Genomic DNA, 25,764 nt, shown 5'->3' with positions numbered 1-25,764 from the left:
GTAGAGATATATTGCTATAGAAAATTAAAAAAACACTTAGAAAACATATCAGATCTCAGTTGGAATAACAATGCTGGATATCTATGCTGATATGGACTGGGCAATGTGTTATGAAGGAGAGAATTCCACATTGTTTGATTGAAATGAAAATTATCAACCCACAGAGGGCTGAATTCAAAGACACCCTGAAAATCAAAGTGAGAATATGATGCGGTTGTCACGGCACCAGAGGCAAAAGTAAAGGGAACCCTAATGCACGACCAAGCAGAGACTAAGAAGTGTAAACTGAATAATAGTGTAGACTGTAGAGCGGTCTAAAACTGAGAAGGTCCAGCCAAAAGTGTCACAGAACAGTAAAAACAGTGTCTGCAAGCACGGTCTGTCTGCCAGTGGTGACTGGGGTTCACAGAAACTTTCCAAAAGACTGGAGAAGCGTGGATGTGCTCTATGGAGAATTAAGGCTTATCTGAGATGTGGCTCTAGGTCTAACCTTTTCTGCTCTTTAGGTGGATCCAACTAAGCGATCACTGGGCCTTCGGTGGATACCGCCTGTCTTTCTTGTCCATCCAGATTTACCTAACTTGCTGGCGGAAACCTCTTTTAAGGCTAAAAATATGCCAAACTGTGCGGTGTGGATTAAAGGAGCATGTAAGATTGCAGGGAAGTGTATGGAATAGCAATAGTATTTTATTCTGTTGGGGACAAGAGAGAAGCTGGTGTGGTATTTGAGGTCAAGAGCCTTACTGCCAAGTGCGTCATTGCCTTGCAACCAATCTTGCCTCAATATGCTATTCTTACCATCTACAGTACCATCAAAATCCACATGCTGTCCGTTTATGCACCTACTGAAGCTAGCTCTCATGATGCCAGATCTACCAATGCCAACATCAAGGACGCATATGGGAAATGGAGCACATAACAGCCACATGGAAGAAATAGGAATCATCTTCTTTGTTGTTAACAAGTTTGACATCCATCCTGGATGGGATGGCATGTCGCTGCTGCAGGATGTTGTGGTAGCCATGCTGGTTGAGTTTGCCTTCAGTTTTCAATAAATCCCCAACAGTGTCACCAGCAAAGCACCCCCACACCACCACTTATCTAGGTTTAGGTTCCACCTTCACCATCACAAAAGTGCTTGCTGATCTGCTGTAATGTAAAGATAAGCCGGTACAACATCTGAAAGCACAGGATGGCTACAGTTTAAAGAAAGAAGGTATGCTGCATAGAAATCTGTACCATATTTCAACTGTGTACTATTGAACTTACTGTACTATTCAAATTTAGTTTTACCAAAACAGGTTTGACAACATGTTAACAAGTATGAATCATAGGGTGGAATATGTTTTACATGAATATAGTAAAATTCAGGGTGGTATCGACAATACTGATCCGATACCGATACTCTGTACAAAAACTTAATATTTCATTGTATTTCATAATACAATATACAATTGTATTATGTAATTGTAATAATAATATAATAATATAGCTTCATAATCATTACAGGACATCAGACTACGTGTTCTCATTGCTTAATAACGCAGTATAATCATATAGAAATAAAAAACCTGAAGTTGTGTGCTATTTGAGCATGTTGCCTACCTGCAGCACTAAATCTCTAAAAGTTGATTCTGTTCAACAGAATCAACTTTTAGAGATTTACTTTCCTGGATGATTGAGAATGCATCAAGACCTGCAGCACTAAAGGACTCCGCGAGAGACGTCTGTCTCGCCTTAGCAGCAACTGTCCCTCTCCTCCTCTTCAGTTCGCCTCAACATAAGCTCATTATATTCTGTGATATGATTTACTCTGAGGTGTTTGACGAGGTTAGTGGTGTTGCCACAACACCTCACTGTCTTTCCACATGTATCGCAAACCACGTCTGGGCTGTTTGTGGAGGTAAAATATGACCACACGTGACTCTGTTTACGCTCAGCCATTGTTGTGAGTGCGCACGCCAGGGGCTGCGACACATTTATGACTATGAAAGCCGTAAGAGGAAGTAGTTCCTTCCAATTTAGACGATCCCAATGATATAGTTTCTTTCCACTGTGTTCCCGTTAATGAAAAACTACAAATTTACCCCAAAGTACTAAAATATCGATATTTTAATATGAGAAGCGATTCTAGAACATAAATTACTGGTATCGGAGGAACTGATATTTCAATATCGAACCGCACACCACTACTGGAACCTGTGGATTATTCTCGCTGGTGACTGTACGGAGTTTTGTTTCCTCACCAGGATTTTCGTCTCCCTTTTTCTCCGGGTCGCCTCATTTGGTTTGTTTCCCTTTCGGAGGTTTTTGGCAAACAGTACCAAGTAAGCTCTCCAACTCTCGGTAAAGTCTCTTTTATGGTTTTCTCGGTTTCGGGCAAGACCCTCCTAATTCTCCTGTTCCTCTCCCCTCAGATCGAGTGCGCTACCAGTGTGCATCTCCTCACCTGCATGTCCCGGCTCCGCGTTCCCATTCACATTTTATTGTATATACACTGCCCCTGAAAATGCATCCCCTTCACTGTAAATAAATTGTTTCACCGCAACTCTGTGCCTCCGTGCGTTCTGCCCGGTATGTTTCATAACATTTAGAGTCATTTAAATCACTTTTCTCCAACTCTAATGCTCGTTTTGAACTTCAGCACATTGTCTTATCCAAGTCTACATGCCTAAATCTACAGTTGCTGTATATATTTTTGTTAATGGCAGCTGAATGCTTAACAGACGTACCTAATATAATGGCTTGTCAACACATACTTAAACGTTAAAGCTTACTGTTCCACAGCCTAATAAAGGAGACATTAAAATCACTTCTGTTTGTCACAGAAAAAAAGTATTTTTAATGTGACAGATTGAACAGGTATTCTTGGTGTGTGTTATGGTAGCTGCAACTGCAACAGTGTAAAATGGTCAATGAAAAAAAAAACTGACACTGACAGACAGAGACAACCTGCTGGTCACAAGAGCAGCGCCCTGTATGGACAGAAACAATGAAAATAGACTTAGCAGCAAATTTAAATGAAGCATAAAAACATTTTTTAAATCACCAGACGCAAGCGCAAATGGACACCTACAGACCAGTGCGCTCTAAAAACTAAAACTGATATTTACTTAAAATTTTTGAGGCAACACCTTTACACTTAAGTAAATGGAACAAAATTTTGGGTTAACTGACCATCTATATTTCAGTTACATTGACCAAGCATGTCAGTGTTATTTACTCAATTTTTTCATGTTTGTGTAACAACTACAATTATTCATTTCAACTTAATATGTTTAAGCTTTAGTTATGCAATTGATCAAGTATATTGAACAGATTTGACTGGTTTCCAATCTACTCAATATTTTTAATATTGTAAACTGAACGTAATCAAAATTGTACTTAATATTAAATATGATAATGTATTTGTATATCGCTTTACTTAGTCCGTATGGACCCCAAAACGCTTTACACTACATTCAGTCATCCACCCATTCACACACTGGTGATGGCATGCTACATTGCAGCCACAGCTGCCCTGGGGGGCACTGACAGAGTAGGCCAGTAGGCGACTGAGACTGTCGGTGCCGGGGCTCAAACCGGCAACCTTCCGATTACAAGACGACCTGCCAACTCCTGAGCCACGATCACCTCCTGACATTCAAATATAAATGTTATTGTATTTCACTGGTAGTCTAAGTCTAAAAAACCAAACAAATATGTAGTTGTGTGTTTCATAATACATGTATGAAAAATGACCACATGTTAAACATTTTTCCAAATGAAAATTTAATTTTCATAAACATGGCAATAACTTGAAATAAACAAGCACTAAAAAGACAAGAGCCTTTCCCCTTTTAGCTCAAAGCCTTACATACTTGAAGGATAAATGGCAAACCAGGAGAGCAAACACAAAAGCTCAGAGTATTTAAAAAACAAAATGAACAAAACAATGAAAAAGGCTCATGGTAATCAATTACTCTACGTTATCGTGTTTTACTTACACTTTTTTAGTTATAGTTGCTGGCAATAAATAATATTGATTTGAATAATTAATGATTTTAGTACAAGATACTGATAAGTATAGATACCTATTTCTCAAATATTTTGATTCAATTTTAAACAAAAATATTAAGTACATGCAAATAAGGTATTCTGTGAACCACATACTGAATTTTCTGTCTGAGATAAATGTAAATAAATACCTTAATTTAACACAAACATATACGTTAACATTTTAGACATTTATTTCAACTTATCAAACTCAAATAATTACTAAAGGGATAAGATAAGATAGATTTTATCAGGCTCATCTAACTTATATTTATAGTGATATTTACTAAGCCTCTGAATTACTTTTTAGAGTGTGGAGACTCTTTCAATGATGAGGATGTACACATCCTGGATAGGCAGGAACGCTGGTTTGAGCGGGGAGTCAAGGTGGCCATTTATGTGAAAAGGGAAAGACCATCTCTGAATCGAGGAGGGGGCCTAAGGGTACATCTTTCACCATCTTACAGTGCTGTGATTGTATTCCCCAACTCTCTGTGAATGATACTCATGGCCATTGATCAATGGTCTTTGATCAGTGGTTGCTGATCAGTGGTCATGACAATTTGCATATTAATGATCAAGAAACTCACATCACAGCCCATTCTTCACCAGTGGTGGTCGTTTCAGTCATTATACAAATGTACTGTTTATAACACAGGGGTTCAAACTTGCGGCCTGGGGGCCACTCGCGGCCCACGTCACCCCTACTTACGGCCTGTATATTGACGTAAAGAAATTAATGCTGTCAGTGTTAATCTCATTAAAATGATGTTAACGCCATAAGTGCATTAAGCATTAAGCTAGAAATATAACACAAATTCAAGTCATTTTAATTAAACTAGAAAACACACACTGGGCCACAGACCCAGGGCTAAGCCCATTTAGTTTTACTTTCCCCTTGTCTTTTTAGCTAGATTCTGATCACCTGTGGCTCACTTTCCGAGCTGATCCCAAAAGGTTCATCTGGACATAGCGTTTTCAGTAGGAGAACGTTTCGTCACTCATCCAGAGTCGGCTGACTGCAGGTTTCCCCAACCTTATAAACCTGGGGTGTCAAACATAAATGAGCTATTCACCACTGTTGTCACTGTCATCTCAGTGCAGAGCCACTTTAGTGTTCAATTAGTACAAAAAAATCAAACAAACAAGAAAACACCCAGAAATATATCCAAAAATGTAATGTTTTGGGTTTTTTTTAGACAAAACTGCAAATGTGAGTGCAGATCTAATTGCATTATATTTATTTTAGTGCTGTCAGCGTTAATCTGAAAAAAATGTCGTTAACGCGGCAAATCTCCGTTAGCGAGTTAACACGGATCGCCCCATGCGTGGGGCTGCACAGCGTCAACACGTTAGCGCAGTTAGCTCGTTAACGCATTAGCACCGTCCAGCCCCAACCACTGGATGATCCGTGTTAACTCGCTAACGGAGATTTGCCGCGTTAACGACATTTTTTTCAGATTAACGCTGACAGCACTAAAATAAATATAATGCAATTTGGCCCTTGAAGTTGTGAAGTTGTGCTAATGTGTTTATTTGGTAGTTCAATGAAAGGCTTCAGTTAGTTAAGAGTGAGGAAAACAAAAAAGATCTGCACTCACATTTGCAGTTTTGTCTAAAAAACAAACAAAACATTACATTTTTGGATATATTTCTGGGTGTTTTCTTGTTTGTTTGATTTTTTTGTACTAATTGAACACTAAAGTGGCTCTGCACTGAGATGACAGTGACAACAGTGGTGAATAGCTCATTTATGTTTGATACCCCAGGTTTATAAGGTTGGGGAAACCTGCAGTCAGCCGACTCTGGATGAGTGACGAAACGTTCTCCTACTGAAAACGCTATGTCCAGATGAACCTTTTGGGATCAGCTCGGAAAGTGAGCCACAGGTGATCAGAATCTAGCTAAAAAGACAAGGGGAAAGTAAAACTAAATGGGCTTAGCCCTGGGTCTGTGGCCCAGTGTGTGTTTTCTAGTTTAATTAAAATGACTTGAATTTGTGTTATATTTCTAGCTCTTAGGGTCTTGTTCATGTAATCTGTATAACACAGATTAACACATATTCTGGCTCTCTTGGTCTGTGTTCTCCCCAGCCTGTCATGTCTCTCGCCATTTCTGTGTCCCTTACACTCTCGCCCTCTCTGTCTCCTCAGTCTGCCTTGTTCCCATGTCTCTCTCCCCCAAGTCCCAGTGTCAAGCTTTTATCTTTTAGTCTGCATCTCAGTGTGTTTCTTGTTTTATTTTGAAAGCCTCTCGTCCTGTGTTCAGTGCGTTCAGTTTTGCTTCCTCCCTGTCCCATTGTGTCTGATTACTTCAAGATGTGTCTGTGAAGGTTCTCAGTCATCCAGGTCATTGTCTAAGAAGCTGTCTGAATTTCTTTAACCTCCTAGGACCTGCCATCCACATATGTGGACATCACATTTTGGGTTATTTAGACCAAAATACTCAATTTTGCTCTGCATCGGCCTGATATCCACTTATGAGGACATTATACTGCTACTGTTCTATCAACATTTTAAACGAATATCCTCATATGTGGCTCTTATTTTTTTAAAAACAAAAATAAGGTAAAAAAAAAAAAATCTGGTAATTCTTTGTTTTTACATTCATCGGGCCCCAATGTGACCAAATATCAAAGAGAAATTAAAAATGCATGTTGTGGAAGAGTTCGGGTCTTAGGAGGTTAAGTTTCCTTAACCTCCTAGGACCTGGCGTCCACATATGTGGACATCACATTTTGGGCTGTCTACACCAAAATACAGTGGAACCCCGCCTTATGAAATTAATTCGTTCCAGAGGGTCTTTCGTAAGTCAAAATTTTCGTAAGTTGAAGCACCTTTTTCCATCGCCTTTTGAATGAGGCGATGCTGGCTGAAGACGAAGTTCTTGGTGGAGGTGGCGGAGGTTGAAGAAAGCATATGTATGCATGCATACATACGTACGTGTGCATGTATATAACATTATGGAATTTAATTTAAAAAAATTTAATTTTCTATTTTATCTATTTCGTTACGCGGGCATTTTGCCGTACCACGGGCAGAAATATTGCTTTTAAGTGCCTTCGGAATTTTTCGTTAAATGGGGTCTTCGTAAGCCGGGGTTCCACTGTATTACATTTTGCTCTACAAGGGCCTGATATCCACTTACGAGGACATTATACTGCCACTGTTCTATTGAAATTTTAAACAAATATCCTTATATGTGGATCTCATTTTTCTCAGAAACAAAAATTAGGTAAAAAAAATAAAATCTGGTAATTCTTTGTTTTTACATTCATCAGGTACCAATCAGCCCAAATATCAAAGAGAAATTTAAAATGAATGTCATGGAAGAGTTTGGGTCTTAGGAGGTTAAAGATATTTCACCTCTCATCTGAGAAGCTTCTTCAGTTCTGAAGAACTGAAACGTCTTCAAGGAAACTTAAAGAAGTCCAGACACTTTTCTTTTCACGCTCCTTAGATTTCAAGATGTGTTCCCTCCTGTTTCCTGTTCTCTCATTATTCTCTGTGTATTGAAGTCCTCTGTTGTCGCGTTGTCCCTTGTTGCTGTGTGTTGCCCTGTTCCTCATTTTCTTAGCTGCTCCCTGCTCCTAGTTTCTAGTTCCCAGTTTCTTAGTTTACTGTTCCTAGGTTCTAGTTTAGGTTTCGTTTTGTTTGTATTGTTTGAATTTTTCATAGCAATAAAGCTCCCTCTTTTTGTTTATCCCTTTGTATTATGAGTCCTGAGTTTGGGACCAATTTCTCACATGACAAGACAAAAGGAAGTACCAAAATAAAACAGAAAGCAACTAAAAAAGGAACCCCCTAACACCAATATAGGGACTTGGCATCAAAGCACTGTAGAAACTAGTCCAATACCAGAATGAGTAAACTGAAAACAAAATGACAGTTCTAACAGAACCCAGAAATGCAAAAATAATCATGAAAACAATAACAAAACTCAATTTACAATAATAACGAGAACTAATTGTCATAGCAACAAAAAACAAATTTAGAATGGTCAATAATAACCAGAGACCCCAAAATAAGCCAACAAAAACCAGACATATTTAACATACATGGACTACACACTGGGGGGTGGTTAAATGAAGAAACTCAGCAACCAACCACCATGATTGCAGTGCTGTCTCCCCAGAGAAGTCTTAAGAAAAACTTGGGTGTGGGCTCTTTAAAGCAACGCCCAGAGCAATGAAAGTCTTTTTATTATTGAGAAACACAGTAGGTAGACTAAGCTCATTAAAATGCACACCTCTTTTCCCTTCTAGCATAGCCTGGTCTGAAATTACCACTGTGAAGGCTTGAGTTTCAGCACCAGTGTCCATACTGACAGTCATGATGAAAATGTGGCAAATTCTTTGCAAACAGCAGTCCCTGGTTTGATTTTAAGTAGCTGTTGTAGGGTTAAAAGCACAGATGCTATAGTCTGACATCAGGCTATACACCACACAGGTCAGGTTTGATTACTTTCACTGTTGCATTAAGGAACTGTGCATTCACCAACAGTGTATACATGAATTTGCATGCATACGTGCATTTAGTCCTGATGTATGCACGTAAGCAGCGGCACCCAGTTCTGCTCTACAGATGAAAGAGCTTCCTCTTGACAGCGAGTAGATGTAAAATTCCACATTCTGAATAACACCACATCTGCTCCTCCCACTGCAGCTCTTTGCAAATAGTAAACAGAATGTGCTTTTATTTTGTAGGGGGCAAAAGTTTACAGTTCAACCATTGGGTGTTTCTGTAATTATTGCAACTGCTGTTACTACTACTGCTGCTTTTTCTATTGTTGCTGCTAATACTGCTACTACAACTGCATTTGTTGTTGTTCCTATTAAAGGAAGCAGGAGGTCAAAGGACTAAATGTAGAATAGATGGAAATACGACTGGATAAAGTGCATGGTTTAGAATGGCAAATAATATGATATTGCTTGTCCACACCACTTAAGACAAAGCTATCTTTAGTGATGCACCACACCCTTTCTATAGTCATTATGAGGTATTACAAACAGGATGGAATAACAGGACACTATCTTTGCATGGTTTGGACCCACAGAAAAGGATCTAGATCACTTGTTCTAGACCAGCAATGCACAAGACATGCATTCATTTTTTTAGTGGATTTTTTACTGAACCAATAGCTCTTCCTTTTCTAAACAGGAAAATTCTGAGGATTACATCATGCACACAAAGTTGCACTTTGAATAGGGAAATACACATGCTGCTGAAACATTTGGTAGGAAAACATTTAAGAAGGGTTCCCGATTGTTGTTCGTTTTTCTCTGCAACGCATTGTACATTGCCTGGTTGCTGTCAACAAAACAAGACAGTTTCCTACATATATGTAGTTTGTCTGTTCTTTAAAAAATTTGCTCTGTCCTTAAACATGACTTCAGAGGGTGTGTGTGTGTTTCAGAACTGGAAAACTACTGGGAGTCTACTGCAAGTCTAAACATGCCTGTATGGGAATGACTGTGTTTCTGAGTTGCCTCCCTGTCTGTATTTGTGATATTGCCTTGCCTCTGTCCATTCATCCTTAATAAAGAAATTCATGCTATCACATCTATCAGCCTGACAGTCACAGGATGCATGTTTTATTTGCTTTGGGATATGTACTCTGTGGGCTTCCCACCATTCAGTCCCATGCTTGTACAGTGCCACATTACACAACCCACCAATTACTTAATTTTTGTGGGAGGAGAGTCTTTACCTGAGAAGACCAGAAGCACTTCCTCCTCCACCCTCTCTGTACAGGTGAGAGGGAAGTATTAGCTTGTCAGTACTTGCATTTACCTTCTACTAAACTTTGCTCTGTAACTCCGGAAAAACAGGTAAATATTCATTATTATCAACGAGACAGTTTTCCTTTAAACTGGTAGAAAAGTTGCACTTGCTGTCTCCTGCTTTCTTTATGCTTTTTGCAGAATGCAGCTTAGCCTATTTATTTTTATGTCATTTGGCTATATGGTGTATGATAGCTGATCTCTCTCTCTTTGATTCACTTTAAAAACATGCATTTATTGTCTGTTTTGCGTCAAATGACGAGATACGCGTTTGCCTGTGCGCGTTCATTTAAATCTTCGAGACTCGTGTTTGTGCTGGACCGCGGAGGGAGACGCGCTTACAATTGTTTGCTTCATGAATTACAAAAGGGATCGGTTGCGGTTCATTAGCGTCGTTGCAGTCTCCGAGAGTTTAGACCTCAATATTCGTGATTAACTCTCCAGAAGGTGTCACGCTGAAGGCTGGCAAGCATTAACCCTGTGGGCACGGAGAGCAGACACACTGCAGTATAACATGGAGAGAAGAAACATTTCTTTCTGGTCTGGGTAGAAAATGTCCTAAACTGACAGAGTTCTTTAGAGCAGACCGATATCTCAGACTGCGGCGGCGTTTATAGACATCCATAACTGCTTTCCGCGGGCTTGGATCAGTCTGTTCCTGATTGCCACTTTACGCTCTTTACGCTCACCTCGCACCCACTGGAAAAGACCCCAGCTCGAGTAGGCGGCACCAGTTGACTCAGTGATGCTCAGGCTCGACAAAAATGCGGCATTCACATGTGACAGGAAATCACAAGCTCTAGAGTTGAAGCAATTCCTGAGCTCCCATTGCATTCCTTTACTAATTTGCTAGTGCACATTTTAAATGTTTGTCATCACAGCTGTTTGTACAGCAAATCTCTAATCTTACATCCACCAAAATGGAGGGCTGTGGGATAAGGCCAGGTATTTCTACAGGTTTCTATTTCCACATGCTGTCTTTTAATGTAATGACAGCATGAATGTAACTTGACCTCTGCACAAGAATTCCAATGTGCATGGACTGTTGGTCCTGTGCGCAAATGGCAAATAAAAATCTTGAATCTCACCTGCTTAGTTGTCTTATAAATTACCGTCTCACTGCCATAAATCAACGTTCATATTTATTAGTACTTGTCTTGTGCTTTTAAATGAACACTCATGTCTTGTACAAGCCCTCTCAGCTTGTAAAGGACATGTAAATGTCCTCCTCCTGTCCCCCTCCTTGAGACTGGTTCTGCCCGAGGTTTCATCCTCTTAAAAGTGAGTTTATCCTTCCCACTGTTGCCAAACTACTTGCTCATAGGGGGTCATATGATTGTTGGATTTTTCTCTGTGTGTATTATTGTAGGATCTACCTTGCAATATAAAGCGCCTTGAGGCTGCTGTGATTTGGCGCTGTATAAATTAAACTGAATTGATTTTTGTTTTTAAATATAATTTTCTTCTAAAGATCTCGCTCATATGCATATACTAATATACTGTCAAGTTCGCATGCATATTCTGTATATATATGTGTATGTATGTATATATATATGTGTGTGTGTGTGTGTGTGTGTGTCATAGAGAGAGAGATATATAATATATATATCTATATAATATATAGATATATATACTGCTGCTACTAATAATAATGTATGTTAATGAAGCTTTTCTCTTTCTTTTTGGAGATATTTACGATTCCCAACCGCGAGTGAAACGTTTCCCTGTTTTTATCATGGAATTGAATGCAACATGCTTCTGGAGCTTTTTTCAGCACGATTTTTCGCTGAGCGCCCGCGCGTTAATGCTGTGCTGTTTGGTAGCAAATTGCACTAATCCAAAAGACGTGTTCACACACACGGGGAAGGGCATGGTCATTTTGACACATTTCATGTAGACAGGGCTAATTAAATTCTGAAGGACCTCCACTTTTCATCGCAGTCACACAGTCGCTTCTCTGGTGCAGTTTCTTTGGAAACAGTTGCTTTTAGTCTCCGAGCTGTCCAAAGGATGGGTAGGTGGTAGCTCTCCGTCCAGCGTTTCCATGCAACAGCGCGGGCGGCTGTGAGGAATAGATGATGCAGCAGAGGGCCATGTTTCTGTAGATTTGGTAGGGTATCTGTGGAACCCTGAGCGCCTTCATATTTCCGATGGACCGTCAGAGGAAGCGGACGGATAGCTTGGACCAAAATGATAGCGCATTGGAGCTCGGTAAGAGATTTAACATTTTCGCTGGAATGAGTTTGATGATGATGAAATAAAGCTCTATTTTTGTCATCCGGAGAAGACCTTTAAGCCATTTCAGTAGCTTTCGCTGTATTGTGGCTGTAGCTGGGCACACAGGCACACTGATACAGAATCGATGGGGCTGTAGGAGTGCTGCGCCATAGTCTCTAATCAGGTTGCTACATTAAGATGCTGATGGCTTTGAGTGCCGTAGACTTGATGTCCATTTAACTTGCACGCAGGCCTGCTAGTACCGAAGTGAACTCCTATTACTTTACCAGCCTTGACCTTTAAAGGGCTAGTTCAAATTTTGTAGTAGAGCTAATAAACAATATGCCATTTTCATTTGAATGGCTTCTCTGATTTAGCCCGCAGGTCCTCTGGGGCTAAATCAGAGAATACTGAATACTTGCTTTGCATGTTTCTACAGACCAGAGCGTGACCACATACACAACGTTGCGTTGACACAGTGTCTTACTTTGTCTTGGTCCCTGTTAGCTCCTGAGAAAACTGCCTGGATCTTCAGCTACTGAAGGCTGCACTGGGCTCACCTGTTGATCTTTCCTTTTGTTTGTGAGGTCAGGTAGAGTGGTGTGGCATTTCACAGCTTATTGGTAGGTTAAATTAGGTTGTGTGAAATCTGTGAACCAGAACAGACCGCATCAAAAAGTTTAATGTCAATCTCGAGGAGCACACTGTTTTTATCCTCATGGACCGGTCACTGAATGAGATGTTCTCGAAAATGTAGATTTCAACACTGTTTTGTGCAGTAAATGAATGTAATGTAACAAATGTATTACCACATATTAACATAAAAATATGCATTTAATTTTAACATTTTAATTATAGAAATTTCCAAGCACATTATTCATACAGGAAATACAGAAATATTACATAAAATACTAGAAAGCTGCTGATGTGAATGTGCACGCTTGTGGTAGACACTGCTCAGGAATTCCTGATGTAGCATACAATGACCAATCCACCATGCCATACAAGCAACATCAGTTTCACCTCAGGCATTTCAGTCTCCTGAATATAAACAGGCAGTATTTGTTCTCTTATGGTTACTGCACACATTACTCGAGGTGTGTCTGTGTGAGCAGGCCAGGTAAGGTCAAGGAAGGAAAAATACATCATAGATTAAAAACATAGATCGAATTACCGGTGTTCTTTTGAAATGTATATAGATTTGTATAAGCACATTGGTAGGCTATAGAGAGCCCTTTAATGTGAAATGATTTGAACGTGGTAAAGAACTGAACACTAGTATATTCAACTGAATATTACTTATTGATCAACAGACTGCTCTGCATATCATATTTAAAAACATTATACATGTATTCATAATTGCCATTGCTCATTAAAGAAAAAAACAGATATTTTTCTTATCTTCTTTTTGTTCTAGTAGACTCAGAGAATTTATAAGAGACGGCTGGTGTGTAGAATACTGTTGAATAAATATTAAGAACCTTTTCTGGAATCATTTCGTCATGATCATTTCTGGAATAGGCCTGGTATCGCTGTTTTGGATATCCAAAGACAGTGTCAACATCACCCATGGGAGTGGCTGTAGCTCAGGAGGTAAAGCAAGTCATCTACTGATTGGAAGGTTAGTGGTTCGACCCCTGGCTCCTCGAGGCTGTATGCCAATTATCCTTGGGCAAGATGCTCTCCGATGCATCTATCGGAGTGTAAATGTGTATGAATGTTAGCTAGGAAGCTTCATTCCGTTATCAGGGATACAGCAAGGTAACCAATCAGATGTCAGGGTCTGTTGATGAGCCACAGTGACTCAGGCTGGATTATTTGAATGCTTCTCAGTGTAAATGATATGAGCAGTTTCTTGGGAAAGTGGTTTCATTTCAAAAGATGGTGTCAACACTGCTGATTATCACATTATGTTCATTTTCAACAGTTTTAGTGAAATATCAGAGAATAGAGGTGGTGTCAGCAATGCAGAAACAAAAATCAGCAGTGTGCAATACCACAACCTGTGGTGAGACAACAAAGGCAAGATTTCCTGAGACAGTTTGAAAAATCTACAAAATTCAGTAACTTGAATTAGTGGTAATAATAGAGCCGCTCCATTGTATTCATATTGTTTACTGAGGCAGATTTAACAGGACTTTCTTTTTCAGGATTCATCAAAAGTGAAATGTTCAGCAGAAACATGATTTGTATTTTAAAACACAAGCTTTAAATGCATTTCTGATTTCCTCCTCAGATTCTAGCCCCCTGTCATCTTGTGAGCACTCAAGCAGCCTGCAGCAGACACATCCTACAATTATGAGTGCTGATTATGAGCCGGTCTGTAGTGAGGAGAAGAACCTGGACGTGGATTTTGTCACCAGGGCAAGGAACAATGAGTCTATAGTAGGTATCTGCTATAAAGGTTTCCACAGGTCTCAGAAATACATAGAAACTGTATGATGTGAAGGAGGTGGCTGCAGGAATGTGTTTGCAACTGCTATGCAATTGCAAATTTATAGCACCCTATCCCATAAATGCAGGGAGGTGTAACACACAGTGAGTGAAAAGAGGTGACTGAAGAAGAAATACTCAGTGCATCACGGGAATCCCCCAGCAGCCTAGAGCTATTGCAGCATAACTAAGGGAGGATTCAGGGTCACCTGATCCAGTCCTAACTATATGCTGTAGTAAAAACGAAAGTTTGAAGCCTAATCTTACAAGGAGAGATAATGTCTGTCTCTCCACAGAAAAGGGCCCTGAAAGCTGAAGGCTCTGCCTCCCATTGTACTTTTAAATATTCTAGGAACCAGGAGTGAAGTGCTCTCAGACTATGAGGTCTTTGAGATAAGATGGGACTTCTTCTTTCAGCAAGACAAGGCCAAATCACACACTCAGGTTGTCAGCAGCAAAAGCTTGAATTAGCTATACCAAAGACTGATTGGAGTCTTTTGCCGTCAGAGGTTTGGACGTAGATGTTTGACCTGATGCATCATTTGCAATAATAATAATAATAATGAAGGGATGACTGATGTTTGCAGTAAATTGATAAAGAAAAAAAATCAATCATCAAAAATTTCCAAAGAACAGAAAACAAATGAAATAGAAAAAAAAAAACAAATAAAAAAAAATCTGACGAAACTAAAACAGAATAAGTAGACACAAGAACAAAAATTTAAAAAGGCCTGGAACTCAAATTTTAATGCAATCGTAGCGTTCCAGGCTCGACAGTTACTAGAGTGAATATTTTTTTCTTAATTCATGTCCATGAAATCAGTCGAGCTTTTTTACTCCACCCAGTGTTACCAGTTAATGCTACACAGACACTCTTCACAATAAAAGCCAAAGAATCGAAAAATGCGGTCAGTATTATTATAGTAAGTAAGTAAAATTTATTTATATAGCACTTTTTAAGACAAAAAGCTGTTACAAAGTGCTTCACATGGGAATGAAGGCATGTCAAACAGACAAACAATATAGCAATAAAAAGGAAGTATAAAAGCATATCAAACAAAGCAATAATACAGTATAAATATAGACTAAAACAACATATTACACACGAACATTACCCAAATGCCTGTCTAAACAGATGTGTTTTAAGCTGTTTTTTAAAAGAAGCCACAGTGTCGATGGTGCGTAGCAGGGAGGGTAAACCGTTCCACAGTATTGGAGCCAGGTTTTGAAAAGCGTGATCCCCCTTCGTTTTCAAACGGGTCCGTGGAATAGATAGAAGACCACTATCAGTGGATCTAAGAGTCCGCTTTGGAGAGTAGGGTTGGAGAAGCTCCGAGATATAGGTGGGGGCCTCACCTTGTAGAGACATAAACGTAAAGGTGAGGATTTTAAACTTATATCTATACCCAACCGGAAGCCAGTGCAAGGATTTTAGTATAGGAGTGATATGGGAAAATTTATTACTGTGGGTTAAAAGCGTTGCTGCAGCATTTTGAACCGCTTGGAGCCGATTTAGTGAGGCCTTAGATACACAGGAGAAGAGTGCATTACAATAGTCTAGCCGGGAGGAAATGAAGGTGTGGACAAGCATCTCCAGTTCAGTTGTGGAGACAATAGTCCTGAGTTTGGCAATATTTCTTAAATGAAAAAAGCAGGAGCGGGTCACAGATTTAATATGAGCGTCAAAAGACAAAGATTGATCGAAAATTATCCCAAGATTCCGAGCAGTAGCTTTTATCGAGGATGAAAAGGCACCCAGATGTTGACTAATTTGGGGCTTGATATTCTCTGGAGCAAGGATTAAGCACTCGGTCTTGTCTGCGTTCAGCTGCAAAAAATTGTTTGTCATCCAAACATTAATTTCCTTAAGACAGTCCATAAGAGTGGATAGCTTGTCTAATTCCCAAGGTTTAAAGGAGATGTATAATTGGATGTCGTCTGCATACAAATGGTAGGAAATATTTTTGAAACCGCTAATGATCCGGCCTAAAGGAAGAATATATAGTGAAAATAACAGGGGGCTTAAAACCGAACCTTGTGGGACTCCACATAGAAACTTAGCCGCATCTGATCGGAAGTTTCCCACTGAGACTAAAAGCGTTCTATCCTCCAGAAATGAGGTGAACCACTTTAGGACAGATCCAGATATCCCTACCATAAGATTCAAGCGATGGATTAAGATCTGATGGTCAACGGTATCAAAGGCTGAGCTAAGGTCCAGAAGAACTAGGACTGAGCAATCACCCCTATCTGCAGCCATCAAGAGGTCATTTGTGACTTTCAGGAGAGCTGTTTCTGTAGAGTGTAACTTTCTAAAACCCGATTGAAATTTATCAAGAATATTATGCTTCTCCAGCGCTTTCTTTACTTGTAGCCAAATGACTTTTTCTAAGATTTTAGAGATAAAAGGAAGTTTTGAAATGGGCCTGAAGCTTGACTGAAGTGTTGGATCCAGGTTAGGCTTTTTCAGCAAAGGTTGAATAACCCCCTGTTTAAAGCACCTGGGGACAGAGCCAGATAGCAAGGAACAGTTTATCAGCGTGACCACAGAGGGCCCGATGACATCAAAAACTTTACAAAATAAATGAGTAGGTAAGACATCAGCTGAACTCGTTGAAGGTTTCAATTGAGTCAGTATTTCCAATAGATCTTTTAAAGAAACTGGGAGGAAAGATTCCATAATTATGGAGTGTGGAAGATCATGGTTGGTGGGGTTACCTGAGGGAGTTATGTTACCTCTTAGGCAACTAATCTTATCTTGAAAAAATTTTAAAAATTCACTACAGTCCTTATCTGAAAAGACAGGTGTACATGGCGTTGGGGGGGAGACGATGCTACGCACTGTATCAAAGACAACTTTAGGATTTCTTTTTTCTACTGCAAGTAGTTGAGAGAAATAAGTGGCTCTTGAGTCTTTCACCATGTCATTAAAGGTAGATAATAGTTCTTTTAAGTGGAGCTTATGAACCTCAAGTTTTGTGATTTTCCACAGGCGCTCAGTTTTACGGCACATTCGCCTAAAGCTGCGGATAGCTTCTGTGAACCAGGGCGGGCATTTAACAGTGCTGCCTTTCCTGATTTTAAGAGGAGCCACTTTATATAGAATTTTTTGACATTGCGAGTTGAAGGAGGCCACCTGCTGATCTATATCATCTGTTTCAGATAAATTGTTATCAAACAATTCCATAAATTCTTCTACCGCAGAGTTGTTAATTAATCGTGAATGCTTCATATAAACAGAGGGTAGAGTGTCACAGGTAAAAGAGAGATCAAATAAAAGATATTTATGATCACTAATAAAAATGTCTCTGCAATGAACTGGGCCGATATCCAGACCCAGTGATAAAATCAGGTCCAGGGTGTGGCCACCGCTGTGTGTTGGCCCAGTCACATGTTGGGCAAGGTTAAAAGAGTCTAAGAGAGTGAGAAAATCAGAAGCAGTGTGACATGAACTGTCATCAACATGAAAATTAAAATCCCCCAGCAGAAGGATTCTTTCCAGCTTGATGGTGGAGGATAGAAAATCCCCAAACTCCACTAAGAAACTCCTGGCTAGTCCCGGTGGCCTATAGATTAAAATCACATAGAAGGGATGAGTCCTATTGATCTTCATCATCTGAATCTCAAAGGAGTTAAAGGAAGGGGTCTTTACCAGCCGACAGAAAAAGGAGTTTCTAGCAATAACTGCCAACCCACCGCCACGTCCTGAAAGACGCGGTGTGGTTAGGCACTTACAGTCTGCTGGACACAGTTCATTAAAATGGACAAATTCCATATTCCGCTGCCAAGTTTCGGTTAGGAACATAAAGTCCAAGTTATTCCTAATAAAAAGGTCATTGAGAACAAATGCCTTATTTGAGATCGAACGGCAGTTTAATAGGGCCATGTTAATCGGCGGTGCTGGAGCATCACTATTTACACCCTGAGGGGCTTGGTGCAGGTTTGCACTGCACACTCCTCGGGGTTTCTTACCGTTTAGTATAATCCGTGGGACAATGGGATGGTCACTCACATGGTCTGGGAAAACTGTTCTCAGACACGGCGTCCTGACGAAGCCCGTGCGGGGAAGCCGTGCATTTAACTGGAGGTCCGTCTTAGCAAAAACATCCAATGTTGAGAGCTCCAAGCAGGACGTTAAATCAGCGGTACTCCTAGCGGTAACTCCACTAAAATAAGATGCCTTGGAGCTTGATTATTATTTCTCGCTGTCAAGATTCTCCTAGTTTTAAGTTGAGTTGAATCCTGTACACGTATTCATAAAATACATGTAGAAGTATTCTAGAGTCAAATATGAAGCATCTGTCTGATAGCTAAAGCTTGCCTGAAATTGGGTCCTCTACTGTAAGGTAAAGACTCTACAATAATCTTGAGATCCCTCCTGAAGTGCTTCAGGTGACCTCAGTAGGTCACATGATAGGTGATGGTAACAACCCATGGCTAATGTGACGACTCGCACCACCTCTCCACACCTGTGACTATCCAGCTTTTGTTTTTAGAACTGAAGAAGCCTCTTGGCTGAGACATGAAATGTTTTCACAAACTTAGAGCAGCCAGTGATTACCTCAACGGTCTAAAGAAAAAAGATGGCAACTGGGCTTCTCTAAGTCAACAGTAGGCTTGCAACATATGTTAAATTCCAGCTGACCAACAGCCAGCAATTGCTAATCTATTTGCAGAAGAATCTCTGTCAGTGTCTGTGTGCACAAGACAGCAGAATAAAAAGGAAGGATTCAGCGTAATGCAGTGCTGTTTAACAGCTGCACTTCTATTCTCCTCTTCCACCTTTGAGTATGCTGAGGCCCTGGGGAAGAGGAGAACCACATTTCCTGGTGGCTTGGTGAGAAAAGAGATCCTTTTGGTCAGTGATGCATGGACTACTACATCCTCATGGGCCCTCAGAGAAGCAACCTCTGACCTATGCAGCTATGGCTACTTCCTTTTAAGAGGGGGTGAACCAGAGTGTGTGTGCTTAATCAGCTCGTGTGTGCACCATCTCCCTGTAATGCTTCCTATCGCAGACACACACACACGGTTGCTGTACAGTGGAGTGGCTGCACACTTGAATGAAAAAAGTGCTCACAAAAGCTAAATCATTGTGAGTTTTATGATTCATTGTTGACCTACAGCTATGAAGAGAATTCACATGTATTCAACTGGATTTTGACATTTGACTAATTTGTGTAATCTAGTTCTATTCTACACTGTTTTATCTAGTAATATGCAAAAGTCTTGAGCCACCACTCTCTTTATACGTTGATAGAAAAATTGGAAATAGATGCACAGATTTATCGAAAAATGTGAAAATATACATGTAAATATAGTATATAAGGCAACACAGAGTTTAACAAGCTTGAATTAAAATCAGGTACGACTACATTTATTCTTCAATGCAGTCTGAACTCTCTTGAGGCAGTTTTCTTCTAATCTCTTTAAGCAGTCTTCGGGAATAGGACAGCCTTCTTGAAGGACATGCTCTTCTTTGGGTGTTTCTGCCTTTGGTTCTGTTGTCTGTCAGGCTGATCCCAGACTTCTACAATAATGGTTTGTTCTGGGCTGTGTTGAGGCCAATCAATGACTGACCGGGTTCCATTTTTTTTTTTTTTTTTTTTTTTTTTTTGCTGTCCATATTTGATTTAATGCACTGATGGTGTGTTTGTGATCATTGTCTTGCTGAAAAATGATCAGTTCTCAGACAGATTTTCATGAAATTTTATTTTTATTTATATAGTACCAAACCACAACAACAGTTAGCTCAGGGTGCTTTATATTGTAAGTTTTAAGACTTTAAATATGCTTGAATAATTTTCCAACAGGACTATCTGTTATCTACTTTACCCTCCCTTCTCAGTACTCACAGCACCTATCAGTCTCCATCTTTGTTTGTATTCCCCCCCTCCCCCCACAGTGCATGCCACGTTATCGTCACATCAGGTGTAGATATTCCCGAGAATAAACCCTCACTGACGTGCCATTCTCAGCCCCCGAATTGGAAAAAATTGGAATGCTGTGCAAAATACAGACAGAATGCAAATATTTACTCAGTTTTTTAAGCCCTATTTACTGGTGGTATTTTTGTAAAGCAAACAATACAAGTTGTCAAAAAAGGTTCATTAATGTGACTGTTTAATTAGCAATCACATTAATAAACGAAATATTTATTATAGTATCCAAATCTGTATTATTAGTGCCTTTTATTTAGCTTCTGTACTTTACAACTTTTGCGCACTTAACTGCAAAAGTTGTGGTAACTGTTCAGGTACCAAAATGTTCAGCTTTTCAGTACTACTTGGATATTACTTTTTCGGTATCTTTTATAGTTTGTTTGTTTGTTTGTTTGTTTTTTTAACGTAAGAGAACTGAGAAAGCATCACATCCTCTTAAGTAATTCACCATACTTTGAGCTAGAGACCCGTTTCCATTTTAATAGTCCCAAGACTGTAAACTATCAAAGCTGTATTCAGTTTTTAATATTTTTATGGTTTCTATAGAGAATGACCTTTTATTTTCATAATTAGTTTCTTCTTGTTTGTTCAGCTCTTTTTAGTCCCATGACTTTTTATCTACACATACATTTTATTCTTCAAATAGTAAGCATTTTTATGGGCAGAAATCTGTGCCATCAGAAACTGAATTTGAATAAGTTAAATTCGAATTTGAATTGCTCACATTGAATCTGAATTGTAACTTGAATAAATGCTTTTAAAAACTGAATTTGAATTAGCCTAATTTGAAATTCAATTTATTGGTTTGAAAATGATCATCACTAAATTGAAATTGAATTTTATATTTTGAAAATGAATTCATTTGCTTTGAAACTGTATTTTATCCTTTAAAAATTTATCTCTCGAATAATTTCAGATTCACTTCTCAACATTCAGTTTCAGTTCTACAATTCAATTTCAGTTCCAAAATTCTGTTTTTTGGGACTTACATCCAGTTCCGGTTCAAGAGTAATCGAGCGCAGATTAATAGCACTACGTTTTATTAGCGGACCGAAAGTGTTACTGACGGGAATCTACAGCATCTTGAGCTGATTTAAGACTTCAGAAGTCATTCGTCATGTCGAATGACCAGCGGATAAACTCTCAGGTTGGTAATAAATGTATTACATGTATAAGAACAAGCGTCATGTTAACAAATGATAGCCGTACAGTAACTTTTATGCTTATTGTAGCTGTTAGCTAAAACGCTAATTTAGCGTAGTTTGCCCTGAATTCAGCTTTGACAAATATGATCAACTGTTTCTAGTAGAATTCCAAAGTTGTCATCTTGTACCCTCTCAGAGCCCTGTATGCTTGCAGAGACCCCTACAGTAGGGAAACATGCAAAACAGTGTCCAAACCTTTGTATTTTAGCTTTATTTATGTCTTACACAGCATCCCAACTCTTTAGCTAACTTAATAACTTTAGCTAAAGTGAATAGTTAGTCTAATTCATTAGTGCAGCATTACTGGATCACCTCTGTTTGAAGTGATATAATATGATATACAACTATCACTGAAACAGCAAACTTTGTAAATAAACAAACAACATTTCTCATTCTCTAAATGTTTGGCCACAGCTGTAGATTACACTATCAGTGCTTGTTCACTCTTGACAATAATTACATTTCTAAATTCTCTTTATGCATTTACAGGTAAACAATATCTAATATTTTATCTAAATGACTGCTTTGTCTTTGAAAAGGTGAAGAGCCTGAGGCCGGTGACAGTCCAGTTCTACTCTAAGTACATCCTTACGGTGGCTCACAGGACAAGGCCACATTCCTGTCCTGCCAGAAGAGAAGAGAAACTTCAGAGTCTGCAGTTCAACCACACCTGTCATATTCCGTATGACAGTGGTCTCAAACTCCAGTCCTCAAGGGCCGGTGTCATGCAACTTTTCCATGTGTCCCTGGTGCAACACACCTGAATACAATTAGTAGGTCATTAGCAAGAGTATAGAACTTGACTGCATGCTGAGGTGGCAACCCCTAACCCTACCTACCTACTCAAGTAAATTTAAGTAAATGTATGTATTTGGAAACATATACTTCTAAAAATACTTTAATTGCACCATGTTCATTCACTCATGAGCTGCTGTAACATGAATCAAATGGCTGAATTGCCAACTCAGCATGCAGTCAAGTTCTATACTTTTGCTAATGACCTATTAGGTGTGTTGCAACAGGGACACATGGAAAAGTTGCAGGACAGCGGCCCTCGAGGACTGGAGTTTGAGACCCCTGCCGTATGGTGTTCATGCAGTTTTCTACCCCACAGTTACAGCATGTCTGACTGCCTGTTCAGCATATGCAAAAATATATGATGAGTTTAAGCATGTGATGACAAAGGCCTTCCATTATGGTGTTTGTCATCACATGTCACAGACATCTGGATGATCATTTGGAATAAACTAAAAACTAAAAACTTGTTACTTCATCTTTATTATTATTATTGTTCTTATTTTACATTTTTCATTGTTAGGCATTAGGTTTATTTGTAGTAATCCTTTCCAACTTCTTTCCCTCTTCCATGTTACTGTGCCAGCTTGTCAGCATCTATTTGGGGTTGGGAGTGGAACAGAAAGCAAGGAAATCCAAAGTGCCATTAAAACCAGGAGAGGTTCTTATATTTCAGAAGAAGGGATTAATTCAAAAGAAATGACCTCAATGCCATATTTTATTTAGGAACCCTAGAGAGCACTTTGCAAAATAACACATTCTTATAATTTCACCCTCAGATGAGCCAAGCTACGACTTTCAGGGAAGGTGATGTAGGTACAGAGCATGTGAGAGTGGTTAAGTTAATGTCTCTTGTCTAGATGAAGGCACAAGAGGGATCAATGGCAAGGCGTAGAGATTCAGTATCTTCAGTCTTCAGTGGACACTCCATTTCTGGCACAAAACACCTGTAAAAGATGGTCGATTTAGGAGGTGACCCGACAACTTCAGCCTGTCAAACGTAGCAATGGAGTAGTATGTTAAAAAACCTAAATAAGCATGCACTCAGTACCCTAAGAATTATTATGGTAGTTAAACACAGTGATAGTCACATATCATATCACTTCATACAGAGGTGATCCAGTAATGCTGCACTAATGAATTAGACTAACTATTCACTTTAGCTAAAGTTATTAGGTTAGCTAAAGAGTTGGGATGCTGTGTAAGACATAAATAAAGCTAAAATACAAAGGTTTGGACACCGTTTTGCATGTTTCCCTACTGTAGGGGTCTCTGCAAGCATACAGGGCTCTGACAGGGTACAAGATGACAACTTTGCAATTCTACTAGAAACAGTCGATCATATTTGTTTGTCAAAGCTGAATTCAGGGCAAACTAGTCTAAATTAGCGTTTTTAGCTAACAGCTACAATAAGCATAAAAGTTACTGTACGGCTATCATTTGTTAACATGACGCTTGTTCTTATACATGTAATACATTTATTACCAACCTGAGAGTTTATCCGCTGGTCATTCGACATGACGAATGACTTCTGAAGTCTGAATTCAGCTCAAGATGCTGTAGATTCCCGTCAGTAACACTTTCGGTCCGCTAATAAAACGTAGTGCTATTAATCTGCGCTCATTACTCTTGAACCGGAACTGGATGTAAGTCCCAAAAAAACTGAATTTTGGAACTGAAATTGAATTGTAGAACTGAAACTGAATGGTGAGAAGTGAATCTGAAATTATTCGAGAGATAAATTTTTAAAGGATAAAATACAGTTTCAAAGCAAATGAATTCATTTTCAAAATATAAAATTCAATTTCAATTTAGTGATGATCATTTTCAAACCAATAAATTGAATTTCAAATTAGGCTAATTCAAATTCAGTTTTTAAAAGCATTTATTCAAGTTACAATTCAGATTCAATCCGAGCAATTCAAATTCGAATTTAACTTATTCAACTTCATTTTCTGATGGCACAGATTTCTGCCTATACATTTTTCTGTGCTTCCACAAAATGACCTTTCTAAAACACAGTGACTTACAGAATTTTAAATGGGAGGCTATAACTATCAAAAGTTCTTTCCACCTCTCCTGTTCACTCCATTGTTGATTTCACTCTTCTCGAGTTAAAACAGAAGTGAAGGAACTAATTTCATTGTTATTTTTAGTGTTACACACACACACACACACACACACACACACACACACACACACACAAACTTACTGCTTTAGCCCTTTATATCAAGTTTTTGACTGGATGTCCTTACCGGGCAAAGTTATTCCAGGGTCCTTCATTGAGAACATATTAAATCAGGAATAAACTGCTTCTAATTGGTGGATTCAAATGGAGTTCTCTCTGGTCTGTCTCTGCTGGACTGCATTCATCAAAATTCTAATTTTAATGTGGCCATGGCATAAAGACAATCACACACTCTAACACCCATCTAAAAGACCTTCCATTTAGGTATTGGGGATTATCAGGGAAATTATTGAGGGAAAAGGAGAGTAGGTTAATAAGAATGACAATTAGACAATAATAGGATGATGGCTGGGCCTTCAAACTGGGGGGTGAGTAAGAGCATTCTAGGCAAAAGCTTTTAGCTGTCACCAATGACAGCATTGAGCCTATTTTCCTCCCATGCCATTTGTCAGAGAGACGTGTTTTTTGTTTTTATCTTTTACACCAAAAACAGCTTGCCTATGAGATGAATGCTGTAATTTTTTTCCCAGTGTACATTTTCAGTTTTTTTAATCATTTAAATAAATGTCACAAATAAATTCCCCAAATCTCTTTTCAATTCAAGTAATTGAGAAGGTGGGAAGAAGCACCATTCAAAATTTCTCCTCAACTTGCTGCTGTGTCTGCTTAATGCGCCTTATAATCCGGTGTGTCTTATGGTACAAAAAAATACGGTATCTTCTACCTTCATTTACTTCATTTATGTCCAAAAGTCCAACTTTTTGTGCAATGGTTAGCATCTTCCTCTGCCTTTTGGGTGCTACTGCAGGTGCCTTTGACAGTGCAAAACGTTTCGTCGACATTGTTGTGTTTGTTGGGGAGAAAACTTACAAACATACAGTACAGCATTTCAGAGTCACACTGCTAGCGATCGAAGATTTATGTCAATTCGACAAGCTGAATGCATTCTGTACTGTACAGGAGACACGGCACGGCACAATACTGATCGACAATGGTCTACAGCCAATCAGGATGCAGAACACAATGTGCTGTTTAAAAAAAATAAATAAATAAAAAGCGTGCAAAATTGCACAAAAAAATCTGCAAAACAGCGAGGCCGCGAAAGGTGAACCGCGTTACAGCGAGGTTTGGAGGTCTTTAGTGAATGACTCTACAGAAAGTTGACGA

At 39.2% G+C, this 25,764-nt stretch overlaps 1 protein-coding gene across 2 annotated transcripts in view; it reads left to right on the top strand.

Moving 5' to 3' along the window:
- Positions 1-11,619: 11,619 nt before the first annotated feature.
- ano1a (anoctamin 1, calcium activated chloride channel a) overlaps positions 11,620-25,764 on the top strand; it is a 70,398-nt gene continuing 56,253 nt past the window's right edge. For both annotated transcript variants that reach the window (XM_063470595.1, XM_063470590.1), the window contains exons 1-2: positions 11,620-12,028; positions 14,271-14,419. In XM_063470595.1, the coding sequence (XP_063326665.1) occupies positions 11,968-12,028; positions 14,271-14,419 (210 nt within the window). In that variant the 5' untranslated portion in view covers positions 11,620-11,967. The remainder of the gene's footprint in view (positions 12,029-14,270; positions 14,420-25,764) is intronic.

This window comes from Pelmatolapia mariae, linkage group LG1 (genome assembly GCF_036321145.2).
Source record: "Pelmatolapia mariae isolate MD_Pm_ZW linkage group LG1, Pm_UMD_F_2, whole genome shotgun sequence".
NCBI classification, from domain to species: Eukaryota; Metazoa; Chordata; class Actinopteri; order Cichliformes; family Cichlidae; genus Pelmatolapia; species Pelmatolapia mariae.
The sequence above is the reverse complement of the archived record's forward strand: the minus strand, read 5'-3'. Positions and strand labels throughout refer to the sequence as shown.